At 49.6% G+C, this 23,999-nt stretch overlaps 2 protein-coding genes across 5 annotated transcripts in view; one reads left to right on the forward strand and one right to left on the reverse strand.

The window, feature by feature from the left end:
* Positions 1 to 460: 460 nt before the first annotated feature.
* On the forward strand, positions 461 to 17,147 carry STK25 (serine/threonine kinase 25). The gene is made up of 11 exons (XM_042820633.1): positions 461 to 558; positions 5,838 to 6,068; positions 7,073 to 7,129; positions 8,223 to 8,331; positions 9,435 to 9,592; positions 9,838 to 10,023; positions 10,211 to 10,356; positions 10,852 to 10,966; positions 11,253 to 11,324; positions 13,934 to 14,070; positions 14,963 to 17,147. The coding sequence occupies exons 1-11, from the start codon at positions 529 to 531 to the stop codon at positions 15,000 to 15,002; spliced, it is 1,281 nt and encodes a 426-aa protein (XP_042676567.1). The 5' UTR covers positions 461 to 528; the 3' UTR covers positions 15,003 to 17,147.
* Positions 17,148 to 17,347: 200 nt separating this feature from the next.
* FARP2 (FERM, ARH/RhoGEF and pleckstrin domain protein 2) overlaps positions 17,348 to 23,999 on the reverse strand; it is a 59,027-nt gene continuing 52,375 nt past the window's right edge. For all 4 annotated transcript variants that reach the window (XM_042820629.1, XM_042820630.1, XM_042820628.1 and 1 more), the window contains 5 exons: positions 23,734 to 23,852; positions 22,885 to 23,048; positions 20,732 to 20,839; positions 19,849 to 20,000; positions 17,348 to 18,997 (listed from right to left, as the gene is read on the reverse strand). In XM_042820629.1, the coding sequence (XP_042676563.1) occupies positions 18,907 to 18,997; positions 19,849 to 20,000; positions 20,732 to 20,839; positions 22,885 to 23,048; positions 23,734 to 23,852 (634 nt within the window). In that variant the 3' untranslated portion in view covers positions 17,348 to 18,906. The remainder of the gene's footprint in view (positions 18,998 to 19,848; positions 20,001 to 20,731; positions 20,840 to 22,884; positions 23,049 to 23,733; positions 23,853 to 23,999) is intronic.

Here is a 23,999-nt window from a genome sequence, read left to right on the forward strand (position 1 = left end):
TAAATGAAACCAACACAAGGCGTTAAGCACCGCTCCCTGCCGCCGTAACCCCAGCACCGCAGCGCACAGCCGGCGCCGCGCAGTGCCACGGGAGCCGTAGTCCGCGCCTCCGCTTCCCCTCAGCCGCTCCGCCCGCCCCGCGCGCGGCTCGCCGGGACACGCGGTCCTTACGGGCGGCACCCGGGCGGCGCGGGGCGGGGCGGGAACTACAGCTCCCAGCAGGCGGCGCGGCGCGGCCTCCCCTCCCGCTTCCACTCGGCGCCGCGTCGTCGCTCCCGGCGCCGCGGCCGAGCTCGGTGTCCCAGGGCGGGCGGCGGCTCCGCGCGCCGGGTCCCGGCATGGCGCCGCACAGCGCTCCGCCGGGGGGACGAGGGCCGTAGGTGGGGGACGCGGAGGGACCGGGGGGGCGGAGCGGGGATGGCGGGGCCGCGCGGGCGAGACGGGTCCGTGCACAGCCGCTGTGTTGTCTCCCGCAGCTGAGCGCCGGCCGAGGAGCGCCGCCCGCGCGGCCCCGAGGATCGCGCAGGCATGGCTCACCTGAGGGACTTCGCCAGCCAGGTAAGGGCCGCCCGCCGCCGGCAGTCGCGGCTCGGCTCGCAGCCCGCAGAGCCGCGCTTTGTTCGCTGGCAGCTGTCGCCCCGGCCTTCGGCTGAGGCGGCCTGGGCACACCGCGCCGAAACCCTGCGGAGCGGGCTCTGTACGCTCGGTGCGCCGCTGGGTCACAGCGATGGATGTGCTGCTGCGGCTTCGGCATCCTAAGGGCTTCTCCGGCCTCAGCGATCCCGTGTGACGCTGAGCGCTGGGGTGTCCTACCCCTCGGGGGCTGTAAGTACGTCCTGCTGTCGTGATGGCATGAGATGATGTCGTGACTCGAGGCTAACAGCACGTGAGCGGTATCAGCTTGGATCATCCTTCTTCTGAGCTTGGCTACGGGCATGTTTGGTGGTTGGCAGGTGTTAGCGCTGAGTGCACATCTCTGGGGAGAAATCTGGGTGTTCCTCTTTACATAGAATCAGAAGAGCCCCTTAAAGGCATCTGGTCCAACCTCTGCACTGAGCAGGGACACCCACAGCTCCATCAGGTGCTCAGACCCCATCCATCCTGACCTCAGGTGTCTGCAGAGATGGGGCAGCACCACCAATCTGGGCATCCTGTGCCACTGCTTCGCTGCTCTTAATGTAAGAAACTTCTTCCTTCTGTGATCAGTATCCAGTTTGAAACCTCTTCTAGTTTGAAACCGTTTCCCCTTGTCCTGTCACAGCAGACCCTGCTGAAGTGAAGTCTGTCTCCTTCCTTCTTAACAGCCCTTCTTCAGGTCTCTCTGGAGCCTTTTCACAGAATCACAGAATGGCCTGAGTTGAAAAGGACCACAGTGATCACCTATTTTCAAACCCCCTACCACAGGGAGGGTCACCAACCACCACCAGACCAGGCTGCCCAGAGTCCTTTCCACTTATAGTTGTAGTACGACAGCACTAAAAGCTTCAGCAGTTTGAGATGATGCTTCCTCCAAACCCCTTCTGGTTTAAAATTGATTTGCAATGCATCTTGGTTTGCATGCTGCCTTTCACATACACTGTTTCCTCAAAGCACTGGTGGAATTAAATGCAAATTTAGTGCCTCAGTGAGTCACAGTACAGGGAGAGAAATGAGAGAAGGAAGGATTCTGTCTGCTCAAGGCAGGGAGCTGAGCTCTGTTGGTGCAGAGTGGTTGCTCTGAAGCTTTTTTGTAGACAGCGTTCAACAATAGAGACTATTAAAAAGTTCTGGTTATCTAATCTGTAAATTAGGCAAATGTCAGGTGTCTTAAGAGATTATCATACTGTGCTAACTCCAGAGCTCAAATAGGAAAGCAGTGTGTGTTACCTGTTCCTTCCTTGGGTCTCTTCTAGAATCCTTGGTGGCACCTTATACTCCGTTTAACTGGGGCTTCCTGGAAGAGCAGTGAGAATTGGCTTAAAGTTCTGTGTGGTAATTGTACAGATCAGTACAATGGGAAAGGCATTACAACAAAGGTGTGACGATGGAAGGACCAACACAATAGAGAGCTGCTATAAAGGAAGGGCAGAAGATTGTTGGTTTACAGAGGAAAGCTTCACCAAGGAGGAATCTCCAGAGAGATCCTTCCCCAATGGCAGTCAGCCCTTAAATGAGGTCTAAGAGAGGTGCAGCCAGGCTCCACCTGTTCCAGTCACACAGCTGAATTGCCTTCACCTGTGCTCCCAGGGCTGATCAGCTCCTTTCCCGGGTGCTCGGTCAGTGCTTCAGGCTGGGACTCAGCAGTTCCCATATATTCTGCTAGCCAAGTCTTAAGCATTGGTGAGGAGGTGCTGTAAAAATAGAGAGACTATAGGACTTGGATTGGGATGTCAGGGTCTTGACTTGTCCTTATTCCTTATCTGTTGCTGATGTGCTGGGTTACCTTAGGCAGATCCCTAAGCTGCTTTATCTCAGTGCTGCTCCCTCCCTGCCCAGGCCAGCTGGGTGCTCTCTTCTCTAGGTTGACCTTTGCTGTGTACACACAGTGCAGTGGGCCTCTGTTGGGAGCTCTACCCTCTCAATGATGTATTTGCATTGCAGTCTTTAAAGCTCCGAATCCAGCTTGTTTCCAGTTCTGTTGTTCCTTTAAGTGACCTTGAGAAACTCTCAAGTTCTTTAGCTAATACTTTCTTACCTTGAAGCAAAACAGTGCTATCAGTGAAGCAAGTTGGGAGTCTCAGACAATAGATTATGTATGTGTTTCATATTTGAGGTTCAAAATGTTGAGAATTTCTCTCTTGTACTCCTGAAGCTGGAAACTGTCTCGGGTTCAGCAGCTGACCGTGCTGTCGTTTCACAGACAGGGAAGTTTCAAAGAGATTAGATCCCAGATGGCACATTACGGGCGGATCATCCTCGTCCTTCTCACACTTGTTTTCTTTCTGTGTGTACAAACAAGATAGTGCTCTGTGTGCTGCCCAACTCTGAGCCATCTCTAGTCTGAATGCACTCAGTGGGGAGAAACAGCACGAGGCCTTCTGCTCCAGAACTGTGATGTAACACAAGCAGTCAGACAAAAGGTGAGCAGTGAAGTGCTCATCCCTTGAAGGCTTATACATTGCAGCACAACAAGGAGAGCAGTCAGCTCTTCTGGCAGTGACCCAGAGCTCTGCTCTGCAGCCCTCGTGGGGTCTGTGAATATCTAAGAAAATGAGAAGATCTCAAGTTGGCCAAGAGTTGCAAAGCTGACAGGTGCTAATGATGTGCTTTGGGTTATCTGTGACTTTTTATGCAGGTGTGAGTTATTTCATCTGGCTTCTTGCATTTCTACTAATAAAGTTTGTAGCTTTGCAGGGCAGTTCTCTGACAAAAAGACTGGTGCTGAGATCAGTGGGTATTTAGAAAAGGGACAGATTCTGCTTTTTATGACCCCTCATTGCAGTGCTCCACATGAACAGATTTACTGGTGCAGGAGCGAGTCAGGTTACACAAAATGTGTTATTCTATTCCCCTGCATCCTGCTGCAGTGTGGCACAGGGCATACTCTCACCCTGTCACCTAAGAGCTTTGAAGCATTTCCAAATCAGTTTTGAAGTGCAAGCTACAGCAAGGTAAATCTAGCACCTGCAACTGAATAGTTCTGGCCTCATTCCTTCTTCTCACTCAACAGGATTTCCAGGTGCATTCCAGTCAAAAATACAGAAGGGTAACCAAATATCAGAGTTGTATTACTTTCTTGAGTTCCTTGGGCAAAGTTTTCTTGTGCTTGTCATGGTCTGTCTTCTCTACCACCCCTGAGCTGCTTTGTTCCTCAAAAAGCACGATACACCTACCTCAAAGTATAGACGCTTGTTCAGGAAGCTGTGATGACAGAGCCTGCAACACAAACTGCTGGCTGTCCCAGAAGCTGCCTGCAGCAGCCAGTGCTCTGCTGTTTGATGTCCCATTCTTGAAGAGTTTCAGCCCCAATTCCTCAATGTGCCACACAAGGCTGAGAAGGGAAGCAGTAGCTCATCCCTTGTCCTTTGTTTTCTCATGGAAAAATGATCCAGGTAGGAGGAGAGGGAGGTTTCCTTGCAGTCTTGCTGCCCTGCAGAATGTGTGCTGAGCCAGGTGCTGCTCAGAGATGGTTCTCTTTCTCTCCTTGGTGGCTGGCTGGTGGGATGAATGATGTTCCTCCTGTGCAGCAGGTGACTGCGTGAGGCAGTGCCTGGGCCACTCTGCTGCCCCTTCTTGTTAAAGAGGCCAACAGGTGGGAACTGCATGTAGTCAAGCTGTTCCTCCTGCACCACAGCTGTTGTTCTTGTGCTGGTTTCTGACACTTCTCAAGCTCAGATCTTCCTTTCCTTCACTCTCTCCACTCTGTTATGTATCTCCATCTCATTTCCTCACTGCCTATCCCCTCCAGTCTGCTCCCAGTGCGTTTGTTCAAATACAGCCTGTTTGGGTGTAGCCGTGGATGCAGAAGGATATTTGGTTATCCATCTGTATCTTGGACTGGAATGCATGTGGAAATACTGTTGAGTGAGCTGACTGTGAAGCTTACTCCCTGCAGCAACGTACTGGGTGCAGAAGGCAAACAACGTGTAATGACTGCTTGGTTAATCAGTAAGGAGCACCCAGGGATGCTGCTAAACCTGGTGCTAGTTGCAAAAACACCACTGCCTCGTGCTCAGATAAAATCTCTGCCCAGCTCAAAGTCCTTGCATGGGAGTGGTCCCTTTGGGTGACGTGTGAGGTGAGACTGAGAAGTTCTGGGTGTGGAGAACTCCCTGTAACCACTTGTCTGCTTCCTGTAGGTCAAGCTGTATTTGCCAGATTTTTTTTCTTTTTGTTTAAACTAGACCTTTTTTTAAGGCAAAAAAAATTAATCACAAAGAGACTTTTAATAGCATGAAGCAGAGCAGGCCCTCTTGGTCTGCAGCTGAACAGAATGAAAGAACATCAGGAGATGATTCTTCCTCCCTCTGTTGTGCTTATTCTTATCAGAGTTAACTTTGAAGCCCAGCCGCTGTGAGTCAGTATTTCTCTGATGGTCATGTCAGTAGCTTCCTAGTTGATATGCTTATCAAATAAGGAAAATGCTATTCACTCTTGTGCCTGAGTGTGTCTGGAGGAGGCTGTTCCAGAAGTGCAGACAGGGTGTCCATGTGGCTCCTTGTACTGCGGGGTGGGCAGAGGCCTCACAGAGTGCTGCTGACCTCCTGAGAGATGCGAGGCTCCGTCAGGGCTGGGTCTGCCTGAAAACCAGGCTGCAGTAAAGGCAGCTGATGGGAATTGGTGTTTGTACTGCTGGAGTATGTTGCCCTCCAAACAAGTAGGGGAGGTGAAAATCGTTCAAATCAGTCACATGTTTGAATGTGAGAAGGGAAACGTGTCTGTGAACTTCTGATGGCCTCTGATCTGTGCCTGTTTTCTCATCCCAGTCTTCAGATGAAATTTGGTTCTGATACACCTCACCTGCCTTTCATTCAGTTATGGATGAGTCCTTGCTCATGAAGCTCGTTTGGCCCCAGTTTGGTGCCTGCACTTGAGCTGCATGCCACATCATCCTGTCCCAAAGGAGCTGCTGCCTGCTTAGGAGTGGTGAATGCTGACATTCTCCTTTCTGGCCTCTCTCCTGTTCCTCTCCAGCTCTGATCTGCAGGAGCAGATGTAAAAGTCTGCTTCAGCTCTTATCCTGGATGTGTTCTTTGATACGTTTCTGAGCCCATGCAGGGCCTGTGGGCTTCAGGTGAATTCAACAACACAGCAGATGTGTAGATAGGAGATGCAAGGCAAACAGATCTGGTATGCATGGTGCTCTGCGGGCTGCTGCGGGACTTGCTGACCTTTGCCTTCTCTCCCTCCCCTTTTAGCACTCCAGGGTGGATCCTGAGGAACTGTTCACCAAACTGGAGCGGATTGGCAAAGGATCGTTTGGTGAAGTGTATAAAGGGATCGACAACCGCACCAAGGAAGTGGTTGCTATCAAGATTATTGATCTGGAGGAGGCTGAGGATGAAATTGAGGACATTCAGCAAGAGATTACAGTGCTCAGCCAGTGTGACAGTCCCTACATCACCCGCTATTATGGCTCCTACTTGAAGGTAGGACAAAGCCAAGGCAATTCTCTTGCCAGAAGTTTGGAGACTGGGTTGGGCTTCTGCAGGAGCCACAGCTGCTGATGGTAAACAGCACTGCTCGGGTGCCCAAGCCATGGGCGTTGAGTCAGTGTGCAGCAGGAGCAGCAGTGGTTCTGTCCACTGCGTGTATGTGGTTTTCATTTAAGGCTGGTCTTTAAGTCACTTGCAGAGCATGTGGAAATGAGGTTCCTGGTATGGTCCCAAGAGCAGGGCACTCTCTTACCACACTCCCTACCTTACGAGGGAACAGGAGCAGCGAAGGATGTACTGAAGGGTTGAAGAAGTAATGAAAAGAACAGGGTCTGAGTCTTTGAAGGAGTGGTGGAGCAATGAGGTGGTGATGTTCCTACTGAGAACAGGTTCAGGAACCCCCAACAGAAGTTCCTAATGATGATGCCAGCTGCTGGAGGCCTGTGTAACACTGGCTGTACGGCACAGCAATCCTTGAGCTCTTTGGATCCTGATTATTCCTTGCATATTTTTCACAGGTGATAATGCACTTTCTCAGCATTCTGCCAAAACCACCATGAAAGCTGTGGTTTTGTGGACCAGCTGCTTATCTCCTACCAGAAGCTCAGTCTGGAAATCTCTTCTCTAGGGAGAAAGAAAGTGCCTTGCTGACCATAGCCTTCAAACTGGAATCCTGTTAATGTAATCAAAGGCTGCAAAGCTCTCCTGTCATTGGCAAGATGTGCTAGATCCGTTGGAGTGCTGCTGAGTGGCTCCAGACAGACAATATACTTATCTCCCTGGGCTGTGCAGTCTGGTGCCCTCAGCAGTACTAAGCTTGCTTAGGCAGAACTGGAGATAAACAAATGTTGGAGGTAGGAGCAGGTCCTCTGCTGTCTCTGAGAGCTGTGGTAGGCAACATTTCTTGTGTTGTGCACAAGGGCTGTTCACCTCAAATGTTTTGCTTGTCTGCCTGATCTTAAGCCGTCTTTGCTCTTGGACTGTGCTGTTACTTGCAGGGCACCAAGCTGTGGATAATCATGGAGTACCTGGGAGGAGGTTCAGCCTTGGATTTGGTAAGTATGTGGTAAGCTCTGGGCCCTGACATATCTTGGCTGAAGTTTTGATTTGTGAAATGCCCGCAAGGCAGATGCTGACTTGCTGTGTGACATCCTTCTGACAGCCCTGTGCCTGAAGGGGAGGCAGTGCAGGGTGGATGTGCTGGTTATGCATATCCAGCACAGAGGAAACGTTTGCATGGGGCTCAGCTGTTGAACACAGTTCTCCAGGGTGTTCTGTTGCTTTACAGCAGAAAAAAACAGTGAAATGAATTTGACAGCAGTAAGTTGTTCTTGAGCAACATAAATCCATAGCTCACCTAACTGAAGTCTTGTGCTTGCCAGAAGTTTGTGGTTCAGTGCTTGCATGGCATCAGGCTTTGGCAGGGAGTTGGCCTACAGTTGGGATACAGGTGTTGGTAATACTGATCATGTCTAACAAGCTGCCCCAGACTTCAGGGGAACACTAATGCATAGTAAACACATGGAAAAAAAAAGTTCTGCTGTGCTGTATTCTTTCACAGGATTCTGCTTTTCTCTCTGGGACTATAAAGCCTGTTCTTCCAGAAGGAACTAAGGTCATATAGTGAAAACTGCTGAGCCTGCACTGAGTTGGAGGAAGGGTGCAGCAGGGGGATCTGTAATCAACAGCAGAAGGCAGGGCTTGTTTAGAAGAGAACTGATTAAAAGGAGAAAAGTTGTGATACAGTACCTTGTCATGCCACAGCCAGAAGGCAGAAGTTCTCACTGCTGTTGCAATGGCTGAAATTCAGCTCTTGCATGCTGGCAAAGAGGCTTGAACAAGAGAAACAGATAAGGTGTTCTGTTCACCAGTGTATTTCCAAGTGAGAGCAAGAGATGAGCATCCTGCTGTTTGTCTGGAAAGCCTTTAAGAGAGTAACAGAAAAGCCTTCAAAGATTTTCCATGTCATGTAACCAGGTGCAAAGTCTGGCATTCTGCTTGTAGAATAAGATGTGCACTGGGCTGTGTGCAGTCGGTGCTTCCTGCTGAATATGATCTGCTTGACAAAGGTTTCCAAGTAACAAATGGGAGAGGCTTGAAAATGCAAGCATCACTCACCCTTTAAGTTGTCTTCCTGCACTTTTTCAGCTAAAGCCAGGGCCCTTGGAAGAGACTTACATAGCTACTATCCTGAGGGAAATCCTAAAGGGCTTGGATTACCTGCACTCTGAGAGGAAGATCCACAGGGACATCAAAGGTAAGAGCAGGGAGCTCGTCTGTCTGTGCTGTAAGGGATATTCCAAACATAAATTCAGAAGGATGATGCAGAACTAATCTGAGAGGTTTCAAAGACTGTTTCTTAGGGTTGCTTGTTTCTGAATCTGGTACTTCTCATTTTATTGCAGCTCATGTTTTTGTTGTCTTCAGGATGTAGTGCAACAGTAAGGATCTGTAGCTCTTCTCTGACACTTGCAGTTTGCATGGACACAGGGTATTAAAGCAAAGGAGTCAGTGAATGGTGTGCTTCACTATCAGCTGGCTGTTAGGTCTGGGTATTTGCTTTTCTGATGGATGCCAAGGCACGTGCATGCTGGTTATCGTGGTGAAAAACTTACTGCAGTGGTGTCTGCAGGCAGGGTTCATAGCCCAGGAAAGTCAGGGCTGCATGTGTCCTCTTGTCCTGATTGCTGTGGCCTCTGGCCCTGTGCAGGGCAGAGAGATCTGGCACCTGCCTCCCATAGAGAAGCCTCACATCAGGAGCAGAGCATCAAAGGACAGCAGGAGGGCGGTGCTGGATGCACACTGCCTGACCCTCTGCAGGAGGGTAAGTGAACAAGGAGAATGAGGAAACTTCATGCAGGGAGACACAGAAAGAATTTTGTTGTCTACGTGATATTGCAAGTTTCTATAGCTACTAGCTCTGCAAACCTACAGCCCACCCTCCCTCCAGAGCCTGAGCAGTGCTGCTTTCTTAAGCTGAGTGAGTGGGAAGCAAGGCCAGGATGAGTGAGCTGCTTTCAGAGATCTGCTGTTTAACCTGTACTGAATGCTGCTGAAGGGCGAGGGGAAAAAAGTAAAGGTCATTTGAGGTACCTTGGGCCAAGTGCCTCTCACCTTTGTGCATCCAGGAATCACATCTAGTAATTGTGTGGCCCTTCAAATCTGCTCCTTATTACCACCACAGAAGTATTCTGTGTTACCCAGCAGAACACAGGGATGAGTCTGACACTGGGAATCCAAACTGAGGTTTGCATGGAGGCAAAGGGGGATGTTGTGGGATGTCCCTTCCCACTGGTCACTTCTGTGTGGGTTGCAGATGACTTGGGAACTTGTGGACTTAACACTTATTTGTGTGAACAGCTGCCAATGTGCTGCTTTCGGAACAAGGAGACGTGAAACTGGCTGACTTTGGAGTGGCTGGACAACTGACAGACACACAAATCAAGAGGAACACCTTTGTGGGGACTCCATTCTGGATGGCACCAGAGGTCATCAAACAGTCTGCTTATGACTTCAAGGTGAGCTAGAGCAGGAGAAGGATTGCTTGATGCTGCTGCAGGGGGTGGTAGGGTTAATACAGGGAAAGGCTGCTGGTAGTGTGCTTTCCTATCATTCAGGGTCTGTAGAAGTTTGTCTATTAGTTGTGAAGCACCCTGTGTGATCTTACGTGATGAGCCCTTCAGCTGTGCCAAAGTTGCATGCTTCTGTGTTGCAGAATTGCCCCTTGCTGCTCTGTAGTCACTGTTCTTTGCTCCTCTCTTAGGCAGACATATGGTCCCTTGGAATTACAGCCATTGAATTAGCAAAGGGAGAGCCTCCAAATTCTGACCTCCATCCTATGAGGGTTCTCTTCCTGATCCCCAAAAATAACCCTCCAACACTTGAAGGTCACCACAGCAAGCCCTTCAAGGAGTTTGTGGAAGCCTGCCTCAATAAGGATCCTAGATTTGTGAGTACTGCTCTCCATTTCTGCCTTTGAGTGTAGGACCTGTAATACCCCTGTAGGGCAGTACTTGCTCTCTACTGAAGAAAAAGTAGTTCTGAGCTTGCGGACTGGCAAGAATTGAAGGTGGTACACTTGCATGTTTATTGTACAGAGAAGGTTAGATGCAGCTTGCTTTCCTTATTTATTCCAGAGGCCAACAGCTAAAGAGTTGCTAAAGCACAAATTCATCACACGCTACACCAAGAAAACCTCATTCCTAATGGAGCTGATTGACAGATTCAAGCGCTGGAAGTCAGAGGGCCATGGAGAAGATTCAAGTTCTGGTGATTCTGACATGTATGTACACACTGCACGGGGAAGATGCCCCTTCTATGCCACACGTGCCCAGGTGCAAAGCGACCGAGGTCCTTTTCCCCACCTGGGCTGGAGATCATTGTCATAGCCAGGAAAACATGTGAGCATCTGTTTTTGTGGGAGTGACTGCTGCCTGAAGAAACAGGCTTGTGCCTCTTTCTGCTTCATTGGAGCCTGCTATTCTAGTCTAGTCTTATCTATGGAACCTCTACACCTCCTGAGTGCGAGGAACCAAAAGCAGTAATGAGAAACATCTGATGTAGTGAAACAGGGCTCTTGTTACCTGTGTTTTATGTGCATTCAGTCATATGTATCTCCTTTCAGAGAGCTTCAGGCTTTGTAACTGTGGCAATACTTAACATATATATTTGTGTTTGTGAATCAGTGTGTGGGAGAGAGCTTGTGACTACGACAGTGCACAGATAGAACCATGTGTGGAGCTGAGGCTTTGTCCTGACCTCCCCTTTTCTTTGGCAGTGATGGAGACACAGAGGACGGAGACCAGGGCCCAATCTGGACATTCCCACCAACTATTCGTCCCAACTCCTTGAGCAAGCTGCACAAAGGAATGGCACTTCATGGTTCCCAGAAGGTCTGGTTGCCATCTTTGGTTCCTTTAGAAGTGGGCTAAGCTAACACAATCTCATGGGGCTTGGTGAAGCTGCCAGTCGTGCCTGTTCTGTCTAAAATTTGCTTTAGTCCAATATCAAGGCTAGTGCCTCAGAGCTCTCCTCCACGTCCCCAGGGTAACACAAGCTGTGGTTTTCCTGAGATCTGGTGAGGTGCCATTGAGGTGCAGTGAAATTAAAAAGGGCTTGGCAGCTTGTGAGCTTAGGAAGCCTTTGCGTGTGCTTATAACTTCTTTCCTTGTTTTCTAGCCTTCTGAGCCCATCAAGAGACAACCACGGTCACAGTGTCTCTCCACACTTGTCCACCCAGTCTTTGGGGAGGTGAGTAGGACCTTGGCTCTGCCAGCTATTGGGCCATCTTCTGTTGCTAGGGTACCAAAGCTCAGGAGTGACTGACTGCGTGGCCTGTCGCAGTTGGACAAAGAAAATGAGTTTGAAAATTCACTGTTTCTTTGCCTTGTGTTCTGGGTGAGGATGCAGAGGTGCAGTAAAAGCTACAGTTACTGACAGGATAATGTTTGTAATTGGCTTTTTAGGTGAGTGCTTTAAGGGAGAGAGGAAGATAATCATAATGGAGCCCATTGGCAATGACTCTTTAGCTGCTATTCCCAGCAGGAGAGTAGAAACGGGGGGTTCTTAGTAAGAAATACCTTATACAGACACTGTGTGCCGGGATCCAGTGGGCCTTCTCTTGGGCTGCCAGTCACAGATGCCTTTCCCTGCTCCTGAGGACTTGCTCTTTTCTATATCCTGATGCTGTTCCAGCACAGGGCTCTGCTTTCCCAAGGATGGTCTCTGGACTTTGCAGTAGACTTGGAAAAAGAGTTTATGTGGAAAGAGGGCTTACTGCTTCAGGACAAAAAGCAGAGGCTGTTCTGGAAAGCAGGCATTCAGTGCTTGAGACAGCACTGCATAGGAAACGGAGAACTAACAGACTGGGAGATCTTAGATGTCTGTTTCAATCTTAATGATTCTATGGATTGTGCTGACTGGCCTTTTCCACAGTCCACTGTGCTTGACTGCAGAGGTCAACGCATGAGGCAGAAGGTGCTGCTTCTCATGCAGCATATTGCTGACCATTTCCCAGTCTCGTTTGTTTAGCAGCCTTCTGGGAAGAGCTGTGAGCTCTTCAGACCACTGAGTGCACCTGTGGGCTTCTTAGCAGCACCACTGTGCTGGTATCAGATGGGAGGTGATGTCTTGGCCTTCCATTTCTGCTTTGGCTCCTTTGCCCCAGACTTGCTGCGCCTCCTTTCCTTGGGTCAGACTTCCCTGCTGGCCCTGCTGATCCCACTCAGCAAAATCAGGAGCAGGGGAGGTGCTGGGCCATCTCTGAAGTAACCTGGCTTCTGTGTACAGTAGCAGGAGGTGGGAAAAAGCTTTTCTCCAAGACCTGTAGGAAACCTGCTTCTCAGCCAGGTGTGTATGTTGTTCTTCTCAGTGCTGGCTTCCTACCAACAGCATCTGCTTTGCACTGCTGCATTAATGCCTCTGAAATCTGCTAAGTTGTGATCACCTCTTTCCATTAAAAGGCTGGAGCTGGGCTTTGTCAACAGAATTTCTAGCAATATGGTGTTCATGAGATTTTGTATGGCTGCCTGCATCTTTATTATTGGGTGTTAATATGGAAAGTGACCCACAGCAGGTCATCAGCACGGGTGTGGGCAATTGCAAGCCCTGAAACCCAGCTTCTCCTTCTGAGGAGGAGAGGACAGGCTCAATATTTGGGCCTAGAGGGCCAAGCCGGAATAAGAGCCAGTCTGGATGGCGCAGTGTAGCACAGCTCTCTGCCCCCTGCTAAGCTTCAGAAAGCTGCTCTGCAGCAGCGATGTAACACAGCCCACGCACGTCAAGCTGAAGGGCTGCAGCCCTGCGTCACAGCGCGGCGCTGGGTGGGCAGCTTCCCTGCAGGACAGCCCTTGTCTCCTCCTGCCTCTAAGGCAGGCAGTCTGTGGTCAGGTGATGTCCAGCCATTCGTGGTGTCCTGCTTTCTGGCCCGGGGAGGAAAGGTGACCTCCAGCAGTCAGGAGGGCTGATACTGCAACTGCAGGCAAAGAGCGGTGGGGCTTATGTAAAGCTCCTTAATTGGCATAGCCTAATGGGAGCCTAATTGAGCTGGACAGGGGTTAGCTGGCAGGTACTTCTTGTTCCACAAAAGGGGTTGATTTTCACACAGCACACTGCATCCTGGTGTGCCAGGGAATGAGCTGCAGCATGAGCTGCTTACATGGGAATGGTGGGAAACTGACAGAGAATGTGACCGTGCATTTCCAGTGGCAGACTGCTTTGGGCTCAGCATCAGCAACGTGTTGAGGTTTCTGTGATGTAACTGAATGATGAAGGCACAGCCATTTCAAATCAACAGCTAGGATTATGCACAAGGAGACTTGCACTTGCTAAGGCCCACTGAGAGAGGGCTAAAAATGCTAAGTGCAAGCAGAGGCTTCATACCTTGGCCCTCCTGTGGGCTTTGTTCCCCCATTCTCCTGGGGAAAACTCTTTTCTGGAACTGTTGAAGTGATGACTAATCCAGATCCTGTAGTGTTTAGAACCCTGCCTGTCCAGAAGCCTTTGGTGTGTGTCTGGGTGTTAGGCTGTCCTCAGCAGCAAAGAGATTGTACCAGTTCAGATACATCAGTGTTTTTTCAGGGCTATTGATCCAGCACTAGTATCATACAGGATGTTTAGCAGCACATCACAGCCTGTCTTGTAAGGAATTCAATTGCTGTTATTACCTGGAGGAAAGCCTAAATTCCAGACCTTGCATTCTCATCTTTCCGACCTACAAAAAGGCCATTTTGAAGGACGTGGGTCCCCTCCTGCACCCTCCTGGTGTCTTCCTACAAGGGGAAGGAACTTGATGTCTGCACTGCTTGACAGGTGCTCCCTGCAGTGAGCTAAGGAGCTAACATGCTATTTCTGGGTTGCAGCTTAAAGATAAGCACAAGCAGACCGGAGGCAACGTGGGAGCTATGGAGGAGCTGGAGAATGCCTTCAGCTTGGCGGAGGAGTCCTGCCCTGGCATCTCTGACAAACTGATAGCACACATGGTGGAGCGGGTACAGAGGTGAGTGAGGGTCCTCAGGGCAAAGGTGGGTGCCAGTGGGGCAGGGCTGGCAGCCAACTGCACTGCTGTTATGCTCTGCAGCTGCAGTCAGGTGTGGTGCTGAGCAGTCCGGGCATCAGAGGCAATAGGATGCTGTCAAGTGGGGAAAAACAGATAGCCTTAAACATGAAGGACTGAAAACGCTGGCCCTCCTTAAGGCCTTGTTACCAAGTCATTACGGCTTTCAAGCAAATATGCTGTGGGGTTTGTTCATACAGACATCTAACAATCACAGCAGGAGAGAACACTCTGACTGCTGCACAGGGGTTACAGGATCTGTCCTCGTGATGCTCTCAAAGGTTTTAACCCCCAGCTGAGCAGGGGGGATACTCATAAACGCACCTTGGATGACTGAGGGTCAATGACTCTGGTATCATTCACTGCGAGCAGCCTCTAATTGTCAATATAAGCATGAAACTGACACTTCTTTGAAGGCTTGTAAAGCCTCAGGGCCCCTGGTTTATTTCTGCTGTACAACCATGGTGCTCAGAACTTCTTATTAGGCTCAGGTGGAATCTCTGAAGTCACTGGAACAGGCTTCTCAGAGGGGTGGTGGAGTGTCCTCCTCTAGAAATATGCAATACCTGCCAGGCCGCCTACCTGTGCACCCTGCTGTAGGGAGCCTGCACTGGATGATCTCCAGAGATCCCTTCCAGCCCCTGCAATTCTTGGCTGTGTTCCTGAAGTGCTGGGGCTTCCTTTCAAGACTGACAGCTTTATCTAGAGAATGGATAGAGGTTAAACAGAGGCAGCCTCACTTCTGCCCACAGGGCTGGTTGGGCTGTGTGTGCTTCCTGCAGGTGAGGGTGTTATGTGGCAGCAGTGACCCGTTCCTCCCTGTTCTTTCTTGAAGGTTTTCACACAGTCGGAACCACCTGACCTCTGCCCGCTGATGCAAACATTCCCTGCTGCTGTTCTGAGAGGAGGAAGGATTTTTTCCAGCTTCATAAGAACTACATCTCTAATCCAGACCACTGTCTGCTGTTGGATATAACATTGTGTTACGGACTCCAAGACATTTCAGAGCCTCCATATTACACGTGTTTCCGTGATGACCCAGGGTGAGGTTTGCAATGCAAGTACAATTTAGACCTTTTACAGAACCCAAGATGGGTGGTCTAATTGTTTTTACAATGTAATCAACGCGGTTTTTAATTGTTTCCCTATGGATGTATCCATTTTGGCTTGGTTTGAATCCCACTGGTAAATGGCTGCCTGCTGGAGAAGGGGAAGGCTCCCCTCTATTCAGCTGTGTATGTTTCAAAGGCCAGCCTGATGGGTTCAGCCTTCCACCCTTCCTACAGAAGTGTTTGTGAGCTGTAATGTGTGAGTGCAGGTATGTTTGCAAGCTCTAAGTGCACTACAGCCTCTGGGAAAGTTAGAACAGCTCCTTGGATATTCTGAAGGATTCTTTCAACTCCTTCACATGCTAGTAAAGAAAGCTTTTGACTCTAGCAGCAGGCAAAGTAAAGTAAGTAGGCTGCTGCTGCTCTTCCCTAGCTTGTTCCATGGGAGGATGGGTTTGCTGACTGCTTCTTTTTTGGCTCTGGGACATCATTTTGCATTAGGCGTTGGTTCATGTGATGCAGGCAACAGCAGAACTTGCCTTGGGTCTCCAGAGGCTGGGAGGGGCCAGTGGTTATGTTTGGCATGGGAGCTGCTGGGGTTTCCTTCCCTGGTGCTTTCTGCAACTGAAGGTTCCGGTACTCAGCTTTGGGCAGGCCTCACCTCTGAGCTCAGTGGACAGCTGCATGTGCCCAAACCTTGCAGAAGGATTAAAAAGAAGGGAGAGGAGAGGGAACACAGCAGCCCATGGCCAACACTGAGGGCTTCAGTTCTTCTGAGGGCAGGTCAGCACTGCGCAGCAGCTCCTGGGACAAGATGCCTGTCCTCTGCAGAAAGATGAAGGTGGGATGGCTGGCAGCAGAGGCATCCGTGTGCTGTGGGTGGGAGTTTCCAAAACCACTCTCAGCCTCTTTCTCCATCTTCCTAAATGAACCTTCTGACTTTTCTTTCTGCCTGGGCTAGGAACTGGCTGGAGCCAGGGCTCTGCTCTGTCTGTCAGGCTGGGGTGGTGGTTGCTGGCAGAGACTGAAACGTCCACAGCTGCAGTGCCTGCTTAAAGGTGTGCTGGCAGGGCCATCCCAATGAGCTTTGCTTCCTGTATAGTACTAGTTTATAAAGCTACTTTTTAATTGAGGTTGATATAATCTATACTGTCAAGGTCTAGAAAAATAGACTTAGGATAATAACTTCTGATAGCCGGTTGCTTAGCAATCTGCTCACTAATTGTAAAGATATTCCCATTAAGTCAGCAAGACCTTAGATACCCAGATCTTTCTGAGTGTTTGTGTGAATGATGTGGCTCACCCCAAAGCCACTGAGAACAAAAGCTGCGGCTGTTCAGCGTTTTTTAAAGGAGAGATAGATAGGCAGAGTGTTAGTGGTAAGGCTTGATTTTTGGTACTTTGATTCAGAGCTGCAGAGGGTAAGTGCTGGGCTAAAAGGAGCTCCAGAGGAGCACACGTTTCCCCATCCCCACGTGCGGTGTTCACTTCAGCTTGTGTCAGTCCTTTCCTGTTCCTCTCTGGTGGATAAATACGGGCTCAGCACACACTGTGATCTCATCTGCTAGAGAAAAGGTGCTGCTGCTTCATTGCGTTGGAGCTGCTGCAGGGCTGTGTTTCTCCAGGTGAGCAGCCTTGGAGCCTGGCCTTACGAGGAACACAACAAACCCATCTTTCCCTCAAGAGGAGGAGCTGTTAATGTATAGACACAAAAGTTACTGAGTTGAAGGCAGAGGCTGCAGTCTAGCAGAAAGGGCTCCTGCTGCTTTAAAATTGCTGTTCATGACAGTAGCAAGTTGTGTCAGTAAGGTACCTTGTGTTATTACTCACATGCACTGCAGTGTAATGAGTAAAATTTTTAAAGGAAACAATCCCCACAGCCTTTGTCCAGTATTCGAAACAGCAATGGTTTTAGTTTTTAAAAGCATTGAAAGGGATCTGCCACTTTCAATAAAGTAACAAAATAAAGGAGGTGGGGCGTACCTTTTTATTACCAGGTAAAAAGTATTTGTTCAAGCTGCAGTTTCTTTGCCTTGTGCTTGGTCCTGCCCTGCATCTTCCTGCCCCGTGCAGCTCCTAGCAGTGCCCAGCGAGCCAGGCTCTCCGTCACACCCTTCACAGCACACGTGCAGTGCTCCACTGCACCTGGCAGGAATAAGAGGCTGAAATCATTTCATATCAAGATGCTATTTACTTCCACGACATAACTCAGCTGGTTATAATATACTTGGTCGATCCACACGTGTTCACCTACAACAGTTAATTGTTAAAAATGAAGACACTAATAAATTAAGGACATTTAAGTTACACGGGACAACGGTCATCACAACAGTGGCAGTGAAGAGTGAATCTGCAGTCACCTGAGCAGTCTGGGAAACCTCTCTTAAAACCTCACCTGCCCCCATCCCCCAAAGCATTGTAGACCATAATCTGAAGTCCTGGAGAACACACAGGTCAGTCTCTGTGCTTCCCATGTTTGCAGGGATCTCAGCAATCCTCTGTCCACACAACACTTTCCTTTTGCTTTCACTACACCAACTCCTGGGTCCTTTTTCTACTATCCAAATACCAAAATAAAAGCAGGATACCTAGAGCCCCTCAAAACCACATCCATCAGCATTTGACAGTGTTTACCTTATTTCAGTCCTGTGGAAGCAACCAACTGTGACAGCTTTGCAAAAACAACAAATGGCAACCGTGTCAGCATTAATACAGAGATTTAATGGAGTCCTCGCACACTAATGCTCCATCTAGAATCCAGTGACTTTTACACCTTCACGAGAAATAGAAGATGGTTCCCCCTTGATATTTAAAGGTAAGAAAAGGGATTCTCAAAAGTCTTTACATGACACAGAAGCACAAGCAACAGTGACTTTCCGAGAAGCTTGTTCTCCTGTATTGCTTTAAATGCCTTGAAAATAGCATTCACACAAGGGTGAAGTGTTTGCCATCCCATGCCTTAAGTAACACCTACAATAGGATAAAGGAACTCTGGAGCTGTGATATAGACTAAGCAAGTGACCCTCTCAGCATGCACCATAGAGTTCAGAGGAGAAACCACACACCCCACCTGCACCAACCCACAGCGTGCTGACACCTCAGCAGAGGTTCACACTTCCCCTGGAAAATCGTTGCCTTGGCAGCCTCTGAGTAGCAGAACTGTTCTGCAAGAGCTGCTGTTTCTGTTCAAAATGCACTTGTTACGCTAATACATCTGTGGGACCCTGTTAGTCTAAGGCCTGCAAGCCAGCTGACATGGACAGCAGTGGGGCATTGGCTGGAGCCAGCCGTGAGCATCAGGGAAGGGAACCCCTGGCAGCCAGCAAACCTGCTGCCAGCAGCTGTGAACCACTCACCCCAGCAGCTGCTGCTTTCCCCCATGTATGCTGACCATCCAGTCATAGTATGAAAAAAAGGTGGCATTTGCCACCTGCAGGGCAGGCAAGGGCATTACTGTACAGATACAACTGGCACAGCGCACCTTCCACAACGTGCACACACCAAAGCTCTGCAGTTGTTAGATTCTCTCCAAGTAGGTTCAACTGGAGCAGTCGTGACCCTCTCCCACACCATTTGGAGTGGGCTTGATCCCTGTCTGCAACTCCCAAGCTCTCCCGTTCCATACCAGGTAGAAATGAGCTGCCTGGTTCTCTGCTTTATCACCTCCCCAGACTCCTGCTTCCACCTGCCTCTTAGCGATGTCTATGGCAGAGATCCAGCTCTGCTCCCTTCAGTCCGTGTGCCGATCCTTCTCGTCCTTGGGTAGCAGAAGGCTCGACCTGGCTGGGGAGCTGGTGGCCCTCTTGATCACCTCCATCCACCTGGGAAAGGAGAAGGAACAGGGCAGTAGGAGTGCTCAGCTTCTCATCAACACAAGCTCGTGCTTTTGTTACAGCTTGTATTACTTTCACCAGACCTCACAAGACATCTGCTTTCCATCCTTCTTTCTTCTACATTTTTTTTTTTAAAGGGAAATATTCATTCTGTTTCAGTAAATGAGCTGGTTCTTCATACGAATGCTTGAGTTGTGGCAAATATCCTGCAAATGTGGTTGCCTGCTCAAGGAACAGCTCTACAGTGCACTGAGCTCAACAACTCTTATTAGAGCACATTGTGTTCTCTTAGAACTGTACACAAAGTATTTATGCATGGAGAACAGGCTGGCAGTACTTCCCTTAGTCATACAGATTGCTTTTCTTACAAGAAACCACTTGCTTATTTGGAAAAAAGGAGCAATGAAGAAAGCAAGACAAACATCAACAGTGAATTAGACTGAAGTTGCTGCATGACTGAAGATTGAAAAGCACAGCTCTGCTCTCTCAGGTAGCTGCTATGTGTGCTGCTTTCCCAAGGAAGGGAAAGCAAACGGTACATCCCAAAAAACCAACCCTGCAAGGCACAAAGCAGTGTGAGGGTTCTGAACAGCTCCAGACCCCTGGGACAGAGCAGAGCCCACCGCCCTGGGTGTAACCACAGCCTTCCCCTGGAAGAGGATGCTTCTGCTTGTGGGTGGGAGGGGAAGGAAAATCTTTAGTGGAAGTATGTTGGGTGTTCTACACAATCCCTCAGAGCAGGAGGCAGTGGGGAGCAAAGACAGGGCTCTGCATTGCAACCAACGAATTAACAGCGTGCTAAATACTGAGAAATAAATGTTAACAAAACATAAAATTACCTCTCAAAGGTGTACTTGCTCTCGGCCCTGAAGAAATACACGTGGGATTTGAACTGCAGCTTGAAGACATAATCCTTCTGGATGCCATCTGCCTCCACGGGGGAGCTGACCACGTAGCCGAGCAGCGGGAGGCTGGCCAGGGGATAATCATCCTGCAACAGCCCAACAGCATCGCCTGAGCACCAGGCAGCCTGCATGCTGCCAGTGCCAGGCCATCAGCGCTGCCCTGCTGTACTGTGCTGCTGGGGGCTGTGTGGCTTTGCTTAGGAAGGAATGCAGGAGAAGCTGCCTTTATCTCTCATGAAGCCTGCTAACATCCCCCAACTCCCTGCACCGCATTCACAAAGTGCTGCTCCTGTCTCTGCTGCCGCCTGGGCTCCCTGCTTCCCCCTCCCTTGCTGCATCCGAAATGCCAAGCATGACCCAACATGATCATTAAAACATCCTTCCCCAAAGAAACACGCCCTCAGGAAACCTGAATGCAATAAACAGGTTTGGTGATTAATAAGATGAAGAGGCACACGTTGCACTGCACAGCTTGTTACAAAACCAGGTGCTGCAAGCACCACGGGCACAGAAACTCTTGATGCCTGTGCAGCCCCAGGTGAGAAACAGACCAAAGGCTGCTCATTCACTGAGCTCCACCAGTCAGGTGTTACGACATCCTTCCCATGAAATGCAGAAGATAAGTACTATTAACAACTCCTGATTAAATCCTGCAAGAAGGGCCCGTGGCCCTGCAGAGACCTGGCTTCATTGAGTGCTACCAACCATTTACCTGCTGCTCTCCTTCAGATTGCAAGGAGAGGCACCTGGAACTGAAAGCAGAGGCTCTCCAGATTCAGCCCAGTCCCTAAACATCAGCACACAGCCACGTGCTCACCTGGTGTGTTTTGTAGAAGAACAAGCAGAAGTTGGTGAAAACGACCCAGAGCTTCTGCCAGCCATTGCTGTTCTTGAACTTCCTTAGCAGGTACCCAGAGAGCTGGTTCTAGCAAGAACAAACAGAAGGCTGCCATGAAACCACTGATTGCTGGCCTCAAAAGAAAGTTAGCTGCTGCAGTCAGAAACCTTGAGCCCTCTGATATCACTGCTCTGCCTATAACAGCCCTTATACTCATGTTTTAAGTGGCCTCCTGCACATCACCTCACTGGGATACAGGCTGCCCAGGGAGCTGGGGCAGTCACTGTGCCTGGAGGTGCTCAGAGCTGTGGAGATGTGGCACTGGGCAGTGGGCATGGTGGGGTGGGCTGGGGTTGGCTGGGGATATGAGGGGTCTTTTCCAACCTGAATGATTCTATGATTACATACAGCGACTGAATCAATCCTCAACTGACCAGTTCTGCACACAGCTGTATTCTGCTCCATTGTGGATTCCACTAACATGGAGTTCTGAGGTTTAACTGCTCACTGGCTCTCAGCGTTCTGCCAAGCAGTGCACAGCAGTGCAACCCTGACTCATCCCTGTGGCCAGCCTCGTCTTCTGCAGTCTGTAGCCAGGAAACAGTGACAGCCACAAGGGTGTGGCTTCATCCCTTTATTCACCTTCTTTCAATCCCCCCCTTTTTTTTTAAACATGAAAAAAAAAAAAAAAAAAAAAAAAAAAAAAAAAAAAAAAACCAAGAGAAGGAGGAAAAAACAGAGAAGAAACAAAGATGATAAAAGCCATAGCTGTGGACAGAATGCAGCAGCTGTGCAAAGCCAAGCCCCAAAGGGAAGCAGGCTGCAGAGGAGTGCTATGTGGTCACTGCTGCACCCCAGGGTCAGTCCCCAGCATCTGTGCCATGGGGAAAGGAAACCTATGGCACTGAATGAAGGCAAACGGATCATAACTGGAGAGAAAGAGCAGAGTTACACAAAGAACCCTTCTGAGAAGCAGAAATAGGAGGAAATCCTGTATCAACGAGGCAGCATCACAACTGCTGCTGGTTGAACCTCATGCTAACACAACACGTGGGTTCACGGAGCGAGAAGTCAGCTTCACTTGGCATCCCACAGCTCCTCCCACCAGCACAGAACTTGAGAGGGTTTTACCTGAATCATGCACAGGTAATCAGAGAGGGACAGGCTCTGGTTCCGGTACCAACAAACATGGGTGATTGTGTTGGGCCGTTGGGCCTGACCCAGCAAATAGCGAGGAGGAAGCTCTGGAGAAACAGCAAGAGAGCAGAAAACTGAGCAGAGAAAAGGGGGAGAGAAAAACAGAACGTTAGGGTAAGAAAAGTAATGCTGCAGAAGTGTCTGTTAAAGGGAAATGGATTGTGAAAGAAGTGATGGTGTTAGGACACGGAACGGAATGAGGCAAGAAGGTGCTGGAAGAACTCACACGTTAACTCCCAGAGCCTGCGGTGGGCAGGTTTCATTATAAGGACACAAGAGCAATGATGTCTCCTTCCCAGGTGTATCATCAAGCAAAGGAAGGCTTCTTCCCTCCAGTAGAAACCACTTTGCTGGCTGAGGTGTCCAACTTCCAGACCCTGAGCCAACATAACACTGTAGGACCTCCTTACTGACTGCTGCATTCTGAAAACCCAGCAGCTTTGGAGCCCAACTCTAACACCTTCTGCTGAAGTGGCCAAACTGCAGGGCCAGGGAAGTACACATGCCTGACATCTGACTCCCTGCTCTGGCTAGCGAGGGACCTTCTTTTTTTCTTTATGGCATTTAGGGAACTTCCCACATCTGGACACCAAGCACGTCAGCCTCCAGGAAGGAGGTTCCTACCCAACTACCTGCCACCTAAAGCATGCCTGGGGTACAGCTGCCAGCAGCACACTGAGCAGACATCTGCCTTACAGCCTGCAGGACCAGCACCAAAACGTGCCAGCAGTGCCACACAGAGCCACACACCGAGGGCCGAGAGCCGGAAGACACACAGACATGCATGAAGATGAGCAGACACGCAGAAGGCTTTCAATGGTCCGTGCCCTCCCACAGACAGCAGGAAGGCAAGGTGGAGCACGGAGTGGAGGATGAGCAGAGGCTGAGGCAGCCGAGATGGACAGAGCGAGAGGCCGAGCTGCGCCCCGCGGTACCTCGACAGCCACACTGTGGTCGGCCATGGAGACGCTCGTGTTGCGGTACCAGCACACGTGCATGGTTGTGTTGGCACGGTGGTGGCTCTGCCTGTCCAAGGAGCTACGGGAAGAGTGTATGTCATCTTCGGACTCCTGTTCTAGAGAGACCTCATCAGAGGATCCTGGGGGAGGAGAATTCGGCAGGGGTTTAAGAAAACTGTGCGAGAGAAGCTGGTGTTGCTCTGAGAATGGATGGCGTTTGGTTTTTTCTCTCTTGCAATGGTCCAGTTTTAAAATACAACTTGAATGTTACAGCTGAGCTGCTCGTTTTGGCTCCCATTGCTCAGCTCTGCTTGGGACAGCTGACTCCACAGTGTGGGGGGAAAAAAACAACACAACAACACAAGCAACAAACAAAACCCCCACACTTCATCCTCAGTTGATCCTTAGCAAGGAACAGGAAGTGCTCCAGGGAGGGACACTACCAATTTCAGCACATCCAGAGACAAGCACAGGAGTGCTGGGCTATAAAATAATTTGCTGATCTCTAAAGACACCACCGAATTTATGGACAAGAAAACACCCTGCTTGGTTAAATGGAGAAATGCCTGCACAAGAGACAAATAAGGAGCTTATAAAATCAAGGATTCAGCAGCTGGAGCATCAGTGCTGCATTTAAAGCTACCGGGAGCATCAGCCTAGAAACACAAGCATATTAACTTGAACTAAAACACAACAAGAGCACAAGAGCTCTCTATTAGCATATGAATTATAAAATACTCCATTCGCATCATCAAATTTACAAGGGGAAACATGAACAAGACTCAACACCTGACTACTTTCAAGAGTGTGGGAAACAGCACTTACTGTTGGAGCGGTTGCATACGGAGTTGTCCAGAAGCATGTCGGATTTCTCAGTGGATTTCTTGGCCATTTCAATTGCCATGTTCAGGTCTTCCATCCACTTGCCCATCTCCAAGCGGGTGCTGCAAGACAGTGTGAATGGTGACTGGTCCACCCTGGAGCCTTCACCACTATCCAGAGCTTTAGAACAAGTTTAAAAGCACCATTTTAAAACGTGGACTTCACAAGAAACTAAATGAATAGACAGCCATGGGGCCACATAGAATTCT

Source organism: Centrocercus urophasianus, unplaced genomic scaffold (genome assembly GCF_019232065.1).
Source record: "Centrocercus urophasianus isolate 14NV4802_14NV808 unplaced genomic scaffold, USGS_Curo_1.0 seq_19, whole genome shotgun sequence".
Classification (NCBI taxonomy): Eukaryota; Metazoa; Chordata; class Aves; order Galliformes; family Phasianidae; genus Centrocercus; species Centrocercus urophasianus.

Bases quoted from the DNA above. Each gene is read 5' to 3' on its own strand.
- STK25 (XM_042820633.1), top strand. From the start codon at position 529: ATGGCTCACCTGAGGGACTTCGCCAGCCAG. The intron at 559-5,837 runs GTAAGGGCCGCC...CTCCCCTTTTAG, and splicing joins TGAGGGACTTCGCCAGCCAG to CACTCCAGGGTGGATCCTGA. The intron at 6,069-7,072 runs GTAGGACAAAGC...TGTTACTTGCAG, and splicing joins ATTATGGCTCCTACTTGAAG to GGCACCAAGCTGTGGATAAT.